At 51.8% G+C, this 13,651-nt stretch overlaps 1 protein-coding gene across 1 annotated transcript; it reads right to left on the bottom strand.

Moving 5' to 3' along the window:
- Positions 1–1,296: 1,296 nt before the first annotated feature.
- LYPD3 (LY6/PLAUR domain containing 3) lies at positions 1,297–5,984 on the bottom strand (the record flags this gene model as incomplete). The annotated part of the gene is made up of 5 exons (XM_080702084.1): positions 1,297–1,796; positions 3,124–3,285; positions 3,390–3,560; positions 5,290–5,421; positions 5,897–5,984. 5 exons carry the CDS (start codon positions 5,982–5,984, stop codon positions 1,297–1,299), a joined length of 1,053 nt encoding a protein of 350 aa, XP_080558210.1.
- Between the last annotated feature and the right edge of the window lie 7,667 nt (positions 5,985–13,651).

Genomic DNA, 13,651 nt, shown 5'->3' on the forward strand with positions numbered 1-13,651 from the left:
CCTCCACAACTTAGTGGGACCCTATTTCCAAATATGAAATAAAATCGGGCTGGGGGTTTAGCTAAAAGGTAGACTGCCTTTGGGTTCAACCCCATGTGGAAAGGAGGAAGGAAGGGAGGAAGGAAGGAAGGAAGGAAGGAAGGAAAGAAGGAAGGAAGGATAAATTAGGGCAAGGAGAGTAACTTGGAGGTAGAATGCCCCTGGGTTCCACCCTCAGTACTGCAAACAAACAAAAGAATATTATCCTTATACTAGTTGAGGTGGCACATGCCTGTGGCCGGACTACTTGGGATGCTGAGACAGGAAGATCACTGGTTTGAGGCCAGCATCAACAACTTAGCGAGACTTCATTTCAAAATAATAATGATGTTGAAGAAGGAGGAGGAGCTGGAGGAGGAGGAGGATTCGTGTGGTGGCACAAGCCTTGGGAGGCTGAGACAGGAACCTTCAGCAATTTAGCGAGACTGTTTCAAAATAAAAAATAAAGTAGAGCTGGGGATATGGCTCGGGGGTAGAATGCCTCTCGGTTCAGCTTCTACTATCAACAAAATAAAATAATATAGCTCAGCGGTAGAATGCTCTAGCCCCTCTCTGCTGTTAAATGGTTTCGCTCAACCTCCCCCTCACCAGTGGGATCACCCACCACCTGGTTGGCCTCAGGAGATTAAATAAGAGTTCCCACCACGACTCGCCCCAGTTTCCTAGTCTAGATCTTACCTTCTCTACCTGTAAAAGGGCATGGACCACCCACCCTAACTAAGCTCCAGGACGATTGTGAGAAATAAAAGGTGGAAACGACACCTTTGAAGCACTGTACAAAGTAATTAAATCTTTATTGAAGCTTCTGTGTGCCCAAAACTGGCCACACAGAGGCCCCGGCACGGCCCCTGCCCTGGAGGGGCTCACAGTCTAGTGCGGCAGGCGCGGTTCCCGCCACGGTGGGGGCGGGGCCATAGGTCGCCCCGCCCCCACGCTCCCCGGGCGCCAAACCCGAGTGTAGTCCTAGAGCCTTGCGCTCTCCCGCCCTCCCTGCGACAGAGGCTTCTCTCGCTCTGCCCTAAGCACCACGAGGGGGGCGCTGTTGCTGCCTCAATGGCTCCAACACCCCGGCAGCAATGTGGACAGCAGTACCTTGTTCCCGGAGCCGCAAACCAGTGCAGCGGAAGCTGGGGATGCTGGGGGACACCGGGAGAACCCGGGCTGGGCCAGCCCAGTCCGTGGTGGGAAGTAATGGGAGGAGCTGGTGCCCGGGGTCGGGAAAGTAGGGGGAGAGGCGGGAGGCCCAGATGGGAACGCTCACAGTAGGGCGCCAGCGGCCAACAACAGAAGAGCTGCCCACCCTGCCCCGGCTGCAGAGCCTTTGTTAGAGGGGTACTGGTACCCGCCTTTTCCTGGGGACTGCCCGACATTACTGCGGTCCTGGTGGCCAGCGGCGCCTCCGGCCAAGCTTGCGCCCTCCTCCCGGGAGACCTCGAGTTCGACACCCTGGGAAGGAGTCTGGCTGGTTGGGGCTGGGGTGGGTTTGGCGGCAGAGGTGAGGGTAGTTGAGGCCGCGGTGGGTTTGGCGGCGGAGGTGGTTGGGGCCTGAGTGGTTGGAGCGGGCGTGGTTGGGGGCGGCAGCAGGACCAGGGGTGGGAATCGGGGAGAGAAGTAGGTTTTGTTGCGGAGGTCAGAGTTGCAGCGCGCCCCCTGGCAGCAGGAGCCGCTGAGTGTGAATCCTGGGCCCGTCACCCCATCCCGGGTGCAGAACTCGTCTTGTACACAGCCCCGGACAGGCAAGGACACCGTCACGTTAGCTGCGGGAGAGAGTCACAGACAGGTCAGTGGCTGGAGCCAGAATGAAATGAAAGGTAGCACTGACCCAAAGCAAGAGCAGAGAACCCCAGAACGGAACAGAAAGGCTGTGTGCCCACTAACCGGCAGATCTCAATTCTGGTTGCACCCTGAGAAAAACTGTCCCACCGTCTTGGGCACATGGTGAACATTTCCCAAAAAGGTGCTTGGGCAGGAAAAGTGTGTAGTTCCAACCAAAGGGTGCCTCAGAGCAAAGGTTTGGGCTGGCTACCACACCTCTCTGCTGAAAAATGAGAACATTCCCTGCCTCCCTCGTGCCCTCACCTAACCCCGTCCCTCATCCCGCCTCCATCCAGTCCCCCACCAAAATATGGATCAGAACACCTGGTCGAAGAGGGGCTAAACATCTGCACCTCCCGAGGTTCCCTGAGGTAGGGACAGAAGAATAGATAAAGACCTCTGAGTTTAAGAACTGGGAACCTATGTGATGGCATACACCCATAGTCCTAATAGTAGGAAAACTGAGACAGGAGGTTTCAGGTCATCCTAAGCAGCCTAGCAAGACCCTATTTCAAAATAAAAACTAAAAAGGGCTGGGGGTAAGCCAGGCATGGTGGCGCACACTCAAAATCCCAGCATTTGGGAGGCTGAGACTGGAGGATGGTGGTTGGAGGACTGGCTCACCTACTTAAGCGAGGCCCTTTGCAACTCAGTGGGACCCTGTTTTAAAAGTAAAGAAACTAGCCGGGCGTGGTGGTACACGCTTGTAATCCCCACACTTGGGAGGCTGGGACAGGAGGATCACACAGGTTTGAAGCCAGCCTCTCTGGCTTAAGAGACCCTGTTTCCAAATAAGAAATATAAAAATAATAGGTCTGGGAGTGTAGCCTGGAGGTAGAAGGGTTCCATCCCCAGTACCACAAAAAAAAAAAAAAAAGGTAAAAAGACTAAAAATAGGGCTGGGAGTGTAGCTGGAGGTAGAATGTCCCTGTGTTCAATCTCCAATACGGCAAACACAAATACTGGGAACTGGATCCCCACAGTACTTGGTCAGAGGCATAGAGGCTCACATATATCTCCCAATGCATGTTTCCTTGGTAGCCCTCTATTTAAACATCCTCCCCCCCAAAAAAATTTTTAGGACAAAAGTATTCCTTATCCTCAAGCTCTGTGGGGATGGGACTGCATTTTCCTGAGACAATACAAGGACTTAAAGCACAAGCACACTCCCCAGAAGCAGGGGAAGGCCTGGGGTGAAGGTGCCACGCCTCCAGCATCCCCGGGAGGGCTACCACAGCGCCTCGGTCCTCAGCTCCGGGGCTCGCTCACCTGCGGTCAAGGTGACGTTGCCGTCGAAGCAGCCCTTGTAGACGCGGTCGCTGGCGTTGTAGCAGCTCACGACCGGCGGGGCGGTGCCCTGGCACTTCTCGTGGCTCAGGCCCACGCAGCTGTAGCACTCGGCGCCGTTGGGCTGGTACAGACTCTCATTGCCTGGGAGGAAGGCAGGGAGCCGCAGGTCAGCCCGCAGCCCCGTCCCCAGCCCCAGCCAGCCTCGGCCGCAGCATCTCCGCAGCCCGCCCGCCCGGCCCCCGTACCTGCGGGGGTGAGCCCGCGCAAGGTGAGGTTGAGCTTGTCGTTGCAGCGGTCCTGGGCGCACTGCTGCAGCTGGATGAAGGCCAGGAGCCCGTGAAGGTCCAGCCCGCGGTCATTCTTGCCGGGGAGTCCCGAACCGCAGCCCCTCACTGCCACCGCGAACTGCCCGTGGACTGCAGAGATGGGGGGGGGGTCAGGGCCGAGCCTCGGGTAGATAGACCCACCCGATCCCGCTTCAGAAGGGGCAGGTCGAAGGGGCGAGGGCGGCCACTAGGGGAGAAGAGGGGCAGAACCCCAAAGCTTGGTCCCGGAGGACCGACTGGAGGACAGAAAGCGGAGCACAGAAAGTGGATACAGGACGGGGCACAGCCAAAGAAGGATAGAACCGCAGAAAGTAACATAGGTAGGGGTCCAGAGAATGACAAAAAAAAAAAAAAAAAAAAAAAGACGAGGATGCTGGACGTGGAGACTCAAGCCTGTTATCCCAGTACTTATGAGGCTGAGAACAGGGAGATCGGGGGTTCAGGTCTAGCCTCCTCAGCAATTTAGCGAGACTCTGTTTCAAATTTTAAAATAACCGAGCGTGGTGGCGCATGCTTGTAATCCCAGTACTCGGGAGGCCAAGACAGGACGATCACAAGTTTATAGCCAACCTCAGCTACTTAGTGAAGCCCTCCTTAACTTAGTGAGACCCTGTCTCAAAGTAAAGAATAAAAACTAGGGCTGGGGGGGGGGGAGGTAGAATGCCCCTGGGTTCAATCCCTAGTAGCACAAAAAATTAATTAATTAATTAATTAAATGGAGCGAGGGATGTTAATTGCGAGGTAGAATGCCCCTGGGTTCGAGCCTCAGCACCAAAATAAATAAATAAATAAATAAATAAATAAACAAACAAATAAATAATGCCGGGGGTGATGGCTCATCTTTGTAATCCCCGTCCTTGGGAGGCTGAGACAGCCTGGACAATTTAGCGAGGCTGTCAGTAATCTAGTGAGACCCTATTTCCAGATAAGAAATAAAATCAGTCTGGGGATGTAGCTTGGAGGTAGAATGCCTCTGAGTTCGAGCCCCAATACCAAAAATAAACACTTGGGGCCAGGGATGTAGCTCAGAGGTAGATTGTCCCCGGGGTTCAATCCCCAGTACCCTTCTCCCAAAAAAAAGAACAGAGAGGGGTGGAACCTTCTAGTGCGTGGCCTCGGAGAAAAAGGATTTCTTCGCTGACTCTGGATGGGCAGAACTTCAAAGGAAATTGAGCATGGAAATCGCGGGGTTCCCACAGAGAGTGGATCGAGGGGGCGGAGCCTCAGACTGGGATCCATCTCAGAGGGCTCTGTGATCCGGAGCCCCTAGTGGCGCACATTTATAATCCCAGTATTTGGGAGGCTGAGACAGGAGGCTCACAGGATCTCGGCCAACCTCAGCGGCTTAGTGAAGCACTACTCAACTGAAACCTTGTTTCAAAATAAAGAATGAAAAATAGGGCTGGGTGTGTAGCTAGGAGGTAGAATGCCCCTGGGTTTAATCCCCAGTAAAAAAAACAAACAAACAAACAAACAAACAAACAAAAAACAAAACAAAAAAAACCCTACTAGATAACAGTCTGGGTTAGTGGGAGAAGAATTCAATTCCTGCAAGGCCTGAAAAGAGTCTAGGGAGGTTTCAGTGGTGGAGCGGAAAGGGTGGGCAGGGTGTTCTCTGGACCCAGAGTCGGATTCGCCCAGTTCGCTACTCAGTGCCCAGGAATCTAAGCCCCTGGGAGGAGGAGCTGGACCCTGCGGTCAGGCTGCGGAGGAGGGTCGCGGGGCTGAGGGGGCGTGGCCGGAATCCGAGCGGACTTAAGTAGGCAGACCCGGCTGGAATCGCGTGGAAGCCACGCCCGGGCCACAGGGGCGCACTCACTGGTCTCCACCGCCCCCACCGCCTCTGTGCAGACTTCCACGCCCGACGCGCACTTCACCGTCTTCATCCTCTGCGGAGAGCATCCGTCGTCTGCTTTCTGCACGCAGCTGTAGCACTCCAGGGCCTGCGCTTCTGGGGGGGGGGGGTGCAGATCCGAGTAGAAATCAGCGATCCTTGCGAAAGCCTCCTCCCCGAAGGGAAAAGAGACCTTCCCACGCATCTGTCCCCAGGACGAGACACTCCTACTGCACAGCCTTTCCAGAACACCTTCCCAAACATCCGAGTATGGCATCCCAGCTACGAGGCCCCTCATCCCAGGTTGGGGGACCCCTTTCCGCTGGTCTCTGCTCAAGGTCGGAGCAGATTTCCCACGGCCGGTTGTGCTCAGACAGGGATCCCTTCCCGTGCCCCGAGTAGGGAGGGGATCAGTCCCACAGCCTCCCTCTGTTCAAGAGGAGAGGTCTCTGCCCAGTCCCCCTGCCCAGGCCAGCAACAGAGCATTACCCAGGGTCCAGAACTTTCCCCCGCTCCCTCTCTGTAAGGGCTGGGAGACCTCTTCCTAAGAGCCCCTCCTCTACCCGCCCTGCCCCTCAGGCCGCAGACCCACCGTCTGGGAGCAGAAGCGGCAGCAGCAGCAGGAGCCAGCCTGCGGTCCAGGGCACGGCCCCGGCACCTGCTTTCCCGACGGGGTCCATAGCTCGGTCCTGCTTCCTCGGCGTCCCCCTGGGTGTGCCGCCTCCCAACCTGGGCCCTCTTAGCTGAGCCCAGGATGAGTAACCTACCCCGGGGCAACCCTGGCCTTGCCCAACCAGGCCGACTCAGCGTCCGCTGTGGGGCGGGCACGCCCCTAGCCTGTCACTGGCAGGGAGAGCGGCCCCTGCCCTGTGCGGTTGCCAAGGAGGGAAAGGGCGCGAGTCGGGGTTCCCTGCGAGTCCGTGGGAGAAAGTCCCTGTGTGTTCTGGGGGGGCGGGGGAAGCACTGGAGCTCAAAGATGGCAGGGGCTACTCAAGATTGGGCATTCAGTAACTATCTAATGAGGGCATCCCCGGCTTTGGTGTGGGTGATGTGATGAAGGGGGGGACAGATGTTAATCAGATAATCAAGCTGACTGACCTACAGTGGACACCGGAATGATGAGGGGAAACGACAGGAAGCTACATAGAGGAATGGAGTCTAGAAGAGGGTCAGGTTGCCGGGCGTGGTGGCGCACGCCGCACTTGGGAGGCTGAGACAGGAGGATCTTGCAGGTTCGAAGCCAGCCTCAGCTACTTAGTGAGGCTCTCAGCAACTTAGTGAGACCCTGTTCCCAAATAAAATGTAAAATGGGTCTGGGAGTATAGCCCGGAGGTAGAAAGCCTCTGGGTTCCACCCCCAGTGCCACAAAAAAATTTAAAAAAAAAAGAGAGAATAAAAAATAGGACTGGGGGTACCTCCCAGTACCGCAAAAAATGAAAAGTTCTCTACCTTTCTGGGAGCTTGCCCCTACCTGACTCTTCTGCCTCAGTTTCCACCCTTCACACCATTTGGGAGGCTGAGACAGGAGGATCGCAGTTCGAGAACAGCCTCAGCTACCACTTAATGAGGCCCTGGGTATAGCTCAGAGGTAGGATGCCCCTGGGTTCCATCCCCAGTACTACACTAAATAAATAAATAAATAAATAAGGTAGGGCACGTGATCAGATTTGTTTTTCAATAAGATCAATCTGGAATATGGTGCAAAAGTCTGTCAAGAAGTGATTGAGAGCCGGGCGTGGTGGCCCACGCTTGTATCACAGCATCTGGGAGCCTGAGACTGGAGGATCACGGTTCGCTGACAGCCTCAGCAACTTAGTGAGGCCCTGTTTCAAAATTTAAAAAATAAATAAAATAAAATAGGGCTGGGAGTGTAGCTGGAAGGTAGAATGCCCCTGGGTTCAATCCACGGGACATCCCACCACCACCAAAAGAAAGAGTATAGTCCACTTATCTAATTAGATGCTACTCAACAAGGGGAAAGATCCGACAGCTGGTATACTCAGCAACAGGTATATATACATCCTTACAGCTTTGTGTGACCTAAAGAGATCTTAAACAGAGCAACCATGCTGTGTAACTCCATTCATATGAAGTTCTAGAAGAGACAGAACTAAGCATGGTCAGAGAAATCAGAGCAGAGCTCCCTGTGGGACGACACTGGCCTGGAAGAAGCAACAAGGAGGAATCCCGCTCTCTTCATCTGGGGTGGCTACAAACATGCACAAATACAGGCAGAATTGTTGAGCTCTGGGCTATGCATTCACCTACGTATGTTATGCTTTAATAAAAAAAAAAAAAAAGGTCGCCGGGCGTGGTGGCGCAAGCTTGTAATCCCCGCGCTTGGGAGGCTGAGACAGGAGGATCAAAGCCAGCCTCAGCTACTTAGTGAGGCTCTCGGCAGCTTAGTGAGACCCTGTTTCCAAATAAAATATAAAACAGGTCTGGTAGTATAGCTCGGAGGTAGAAAGCCTCTGGGTTCCACCCCCAGTACCACCAAAAAAAAAAAAAAAAGTCACTCTGGCCTCTGTGTAAGATAAGGAAAGAGGTCTAGAAGAAGAGAAGGCCAGGCCAAGCATGGTGGGAGGCTGAGGTAGAAGGATCGCAGGTTCAAGACCAGCCTCAGCAACTCAGAGAGATGCGAGACTCTGTTTCAAAATAAAAAGGCCTAGGCTTACAATGCAGAGGTAGAATGCCCTTGCATTCAAATAGATAGATAGATAGATGATAGATAGATAGATAGATAGATAGATAGATAGATAGATAGATGATAGGCAGATAGATAGAAGGCTGGGAGACCAACGAGGGAACTGGGCAGTTCCTCAGGTAAAAGGAAAAAAGCAGCCCTTGAGAATCAGGAGCTGGCCTGGCACCCATGGAGGGGCCGTCGGGTTCTACCGCACATGAATAATCTCACAGAACACCAGCCAGGGGCACGTAACTGTGAAAGGTCCAGACCAAATCAAGGCCACTGCACAACCGTGTCTTAACGCAGAAGCGAACAAGATCATTACACAAACCGCAAATGACCAAGGGTCCCCATATCCTGGCTTGTAACTGACGATTTATATTATATTATTATGTTAATGTCAGAAACAACTTTAAATTTGCTTTGTTTCTCCCGCCTCATATATATGATCTATGAAAATACCGCATCATAGCATCACCCCTACTTTGTGACAGAATCCGATCCTAAGCAAGCCCCTGCTTCCTTGAGCCATTCCCAAAATCAAAAGGTATGAGCCCAAATCTTAAAATCAGACCTTCCTAAAACCCTTTTCTTGGCATACCACGAGGGACTTCCAGGAGGTATGTTCTCCCTTTTGCAAGAAACAATCTGTTTGCCGGGTGTGGTGGCGCACGCTTGTAATCCCCGCGCTTGGGAGGCGGAGACAGGGGGATCACGCAGGTTCGAAGCCAGCTGCGCTGGCTTGAGACCCTGTTTCCAAATTTAAAAAAAGTATAAAAAAAATAGGTCTGGGAGTGTAGCCCGGAGGTAGAAGGGCTCCCAGGAACCCCAGTACCACCAAAAAAGAAAAAAAGAAACAAATCTGTTGACCACAGGTGTGTTCCTGGTGGAGAACATGGCCCGGGCAAGGGATGATGTGACTTAGCCTGGGGTGGCAGCAAAGGAAAAGGTAAAAATTGCACCAAAAGATTCTAGGAGGAGGGACTGGCAGGGATTGCCGGCAGATTAAAGCGGGGGAAAGAGCTGGTGGGAGGGTTCCAAGAGCATTTTTGGACAGCTCTTTCTATAAACCATGTCATGAACAGTAATCACAATGTCAATGACAAAAGTAGTAATAGCAATGACTGTGTATCAGGTGTTTACTACATGCCAGAATCCATCTAAACATGAGGCGCTTAACCTCCCCTTTAAGGTAAGCATGGCTGTTAATATTTTTGGAGGTACTCAGGATTTAACCCAGGGGCGTTCTATCCCCTGAGCTATACCACCCCCCCAGCCCTATTTTTTATTTTTTATTTTAAAATAGGGTCTCACTGAGTTGCAGAGGGCCTCACTAAGTAGCTGAGGCTGGCTGCAAACCTGTGAGCCTCCGGCCTCGGCCTCCCAAGTGCTGGGATTTACAAGCGTGTGCCACCATGCCCAGTTGTCAGCACTTATTGAACACCTGCTCCGTGCTGTGTGGATCTTCTCTGACTGTCACAGCAGCTTGCAGAGAGACCACTGAGCTCGTTTCCCAGATGAGGAAGCTGAGAGGTTTGGAAGTGGCAGAATTGGCACTGAATGCAAGCCTGTGTTTAAAGACCTCCACTAGCCGGGCGCGGTGGCGCACGCTTGTAATCCCAGCAAATCGGGAGGCTGAAACAGGAGGATCATGGTTCGCGGACAGCCTCAGCAACATAGGGAGGCCCTCGGTAATTTAGTGAGACCCTGATTCAAAATAAAGAATAAAGGGCCGGGCGTGGTGGCGCACGCTTGTAATCCCCGCACTTGGAAGGCGGAGACAGGAGGATCGCGCAGGTTCAAAGCCAGCCTCGCTGGCTTAAGAGACCCTGTTTCCAAATAAAAAATATTTAAAAATAGGTCTGAAATAGGTCTGGGAGTGTAGCCCAGAGGTAGAAGGGTTTCCAGGAACCCCAGTACCACCAAAAGAAAGAAAGAAAGAAAGAAAGAAAGAAAGAAAGAAAGAAAGAAAGAAAGAAAGAAAGAGAAAGAAAGAAAGAAAAAAAGAAAGAAAGAAAAAAACATAGGGTGGGGGGTATAGTTCATAGGTTGAATGCCTCTGGGTTTCATCCCCAGACCCACACACACAAAATAAAAATAATAAAAAAAAGGCCTCCACTACTTGTGAACGTTGGAGCCTGGCCTTAATCCTTTTTTTCTTCTTTTTTTCGGGGGAGGAGGACTAAGGATCAAAGCCAGGGGCATTCTACCTCTGAGCTACACATCCAGCCCTATTTTATTTTTATTTTAAAACAAGGTCTTTCTAGGTTGATGAAAGTCTTGTTATTTGCTGAGGCTGTCCTTGAACCTACAATCCTCCGATCTCAGCCTCCCAAGTACTGAGATTACAGCGTGGGCCCCCACACCCAGCTGGCCTTAAACTCATTTAAAATGCCATTTTGCCGTGACCCTTAGATTTGGAGCCAGCTAGACTTGGGGGTCTTAATTCCAACTCTGCACTGATTTGCTGCATGACTGTGGACAAGTGACCCTAGTTCCTTGATGTTCAGAGCCCTCCTGTATAACTAGAAAGGAAAAAAGCACATCTGTTCAGCCTGGGCACCGTCTCGCATCCTTACCACGCAATAGTCCTGCGAGGGATTTTAAGAGGGTCAGTTGAGAAATGGGAAAATGGAGGCAGAGGGAGGCCGAACAGCTCGCTCAGGGTCACACAGCGTGGAAGTGATAGCAGCACAGTATGTGGATGCAGGCAGTGTGGCCTAAGAACCAACAATGGAAGCCTGGTGACCAGCTGTGCGCCTCTGTGTCCTCATCTGTAGAATGGAGGCCTTAATCGTGCCTACCTTGCAAGGCCGCCGTGGGGTTAACGCGAAGCCCACGTGGAAGGCCTTCAATGGGAATGCTACTGCTAGGTGCCACAAGGCTTTAACTATCGTCACTACTAAACACATTGCTACTACCATATTAGGAGTTACCGAGGGCCCTCCAGTTGTTTTTTTTTTTGTTGTTTTTTGTTTTTTGTACAAGGGCATTTTCAATTTACCCAGAAGCCCTTTTTAATTTTAATTTTGGAACAGGGTCTTGCTAAACTGCTGAGGGCCTGGCTAAGTTTACATTTCTGAGACTGGCCTCGAACTTGGAATCGTCCCAAGGACTGGGATTACAGGTGTGCAGCAACACACCCCGCTTAGCCCCCGCTTTTTGAGCTCCAGCTGTGTGCCAGACGGGGTGCTAAACCCCCCCCCTACAAGCAACCTCTTCCTGAGGCTCCATCTGGCCGGCTCGCCGTCTGGCAGCGGGGAAAATAGCGGCTATACCCTTAAGATATCTGCTTCCCAGACCCTGTCTGACACCTCAGTTCCCAACAATGACGAGCACCTCAGTCACCAGGGTGGGGTCATCTGGCACCCTGCTGAGGCTCTAAGAGAGAGAAAGTGACAGACTTCTTGTGAGATCATCGGCGCTGGCCCCTGACTCTTCTCATCCTCGGAATCCCAGGCCCACTTCTGGTTTGCTGTGTGACCCTGGATAAACATCTATGCCTCTCTGAGGCTCTCAGGTGTCCTTATTATAATAAAGCAAGAGGTGTCTTTTATAGTGGAGTGAGAGAGTGGACAAAGTATCGTCTCGAATTAGACTGAAATTTCACTCCTCTGCCACCTTCTTGTCTGTGTGATGCCAAACAACTTGATTTCCCTTTCTGAACTTCAGCTGTTTCCTTTGGCGATTGGGTCTAAAAACCCCTGCCCCCTGAGGGATGGAGCGAGGCCCGGTGAGTGGCAGGCAGGGTAATAATAGTATTATTGTGTGTTTGGGAGCAGGAGGCCCTGCAGGCCCCAGCAGCGTGGGAGAGTTTCAGGGAGGAGCCCCCGACTGGCCCAACCAGAAGAACTAGCGTCTTGGGAGGGAGTGGGATTCAGGGTGGGGAGTCTCCTCTTGCTCAAGCCTGCCTGGATTTGGGGTGGCTGACCTGCAGCTGGCCCAGGACCAGAGGGAGTTTTGAATGCACCGCCTCCACTTACCACCACTGCCTGCTCAGCGATTCTTCCAGCTCCTCTCTGTGGACTTCACTGAGAAGAGATTCTGAAATCTGGTTGCTGAGTAGATAAATAAATGGGTCAAAGAGAAGAAGGCCCCAGCACCTGGACATCATACCTGGGCCTCAGACAGGCCTGAAGCCATATCCGGGGATGGGTTTCCTATCCCCCGGAGCTGGATAGGATCTGAGACTCAGATCTACTCCCTCTGGGACACGCTTTCTAAGATGCATCAGGGAAGGGGTGGGCAGGCCCAGCTGTATAATTGTTGAGGCCTAGTGCAAAATGAAAATGTGGGGATGTGATTCACAAAGCAGAAAGGAAGCTGGGCATGGTGGCACACACCTGTAATCCCAGTACTTGGGAGGCTGAGACAGGAGGATCGCACACGTTCAAAACCAGCCTCAGCTGGGCGTGGTGGCGCACGCTTGTACAGGAGGATCACGCAGGTTCGAAGCCAGCCGCGCGCGCTGGTTTAGGAGACCCTGTTTCCAAAATGAAAATGTAAAAAAATAGGTCTGGGAGTGTAGCCCGGAGGTAGAAGGGCTTCCAGGAACCCCAGTACCACCAAAAAAAAAAAAAAAAAAAAAAAAAAAAAAAAAAAAAACCAGTCTCAGCTACTTAGTGAGGCTCTCAGCAACTTAGTGAGATCCTGTTTCTAAATAAAGTATAAAATAGGTCTGGGAGTGTAGCCCAGAGGTAGAAAAGACCCTGGGTTCCACCCCCACTACCACCAAAAAATAAATAAAAATAAAAAATATAAAGGTTGGAGTATAGTTTGGAGGTAGAATGCACCTGAGTTCAATCCTCAGTATGAAGACAAAAATAATAATAATAATAATAATGGGGCAACCCTCAGCAATTTAATGAGATTCTCCATAACCTACAAGAGCTTGTTTCAGAAGAAAAAATTAAAAGACTGAGGTTGTCGCTTGGGGGTAGAATGCCCCTGGGTTCCATCCTTAGAACCAAAGAAAAAATAAAAATAAAAAGTAAATACGCCGGGCTTGGTGGTACACACCTATAATCCTAGTACCTAGAAGGCTGAGACAGGAAGATTGCAGGTTCAAGGACAGCCTCAGCAAGTAGTAAGACTTATCAACCTACTGAGATCTGTTTTCTTTTTTTCTGGTACTGGGGATGGAGCCCAGGGGCATTCTACCTTTGAGCTACACTGCCAGCCCTATTTTTTATTCTTTATTTTGAAATAGGGCCTCACTAAGCTACAAAGGGCCTCTCACTAAGTAGCTGAGGCTGTCTGCAAACCGCGATCCTCCTGTCTTAGCCTCCCAAAGGCTAGGATTATAATCGTGCACCACCATGCCCGGCTGAGACCTTGTTTTCAAATAAAAATGAAATAGGGTTGGGGGTGTAGCTCAGAGGTAGAATGTCCCTGGGTTCAATCCCCAGTGCCGAAATAAGTAATTAAATTTCAATCCCCAGTGCCAAAATAAATGAATAGAAGCTGGACATGGCCGTGAACCCAGATGCTCCTGTCTCAGCCTCCAAGTACTGGGATTTTACAAGTGAGTCCCACCATGCCCGGCCATCTTCCCACTCTTTACTCAGCCCTCAGACCCTCCCGCCACACCCAGCTCACACTACTTGAGCCCTCCCTTGGGTGCCAAGAGCTCAGTGGTGAAGGAGACAGCTCCAGCCCCTG

This window comes from Muscardinus avellanarius (genome assembly GCF_963383645.1).
Source record: "Muscardinus avellanarius genome assembly, chromosome: 10".
NCBI classification, from domain to species: Eukaryota; Metazoa; Chordata; class Mammalia; order Rodentia; family Gliridae; genus Muscardinus; species Muscardinus avellanarius.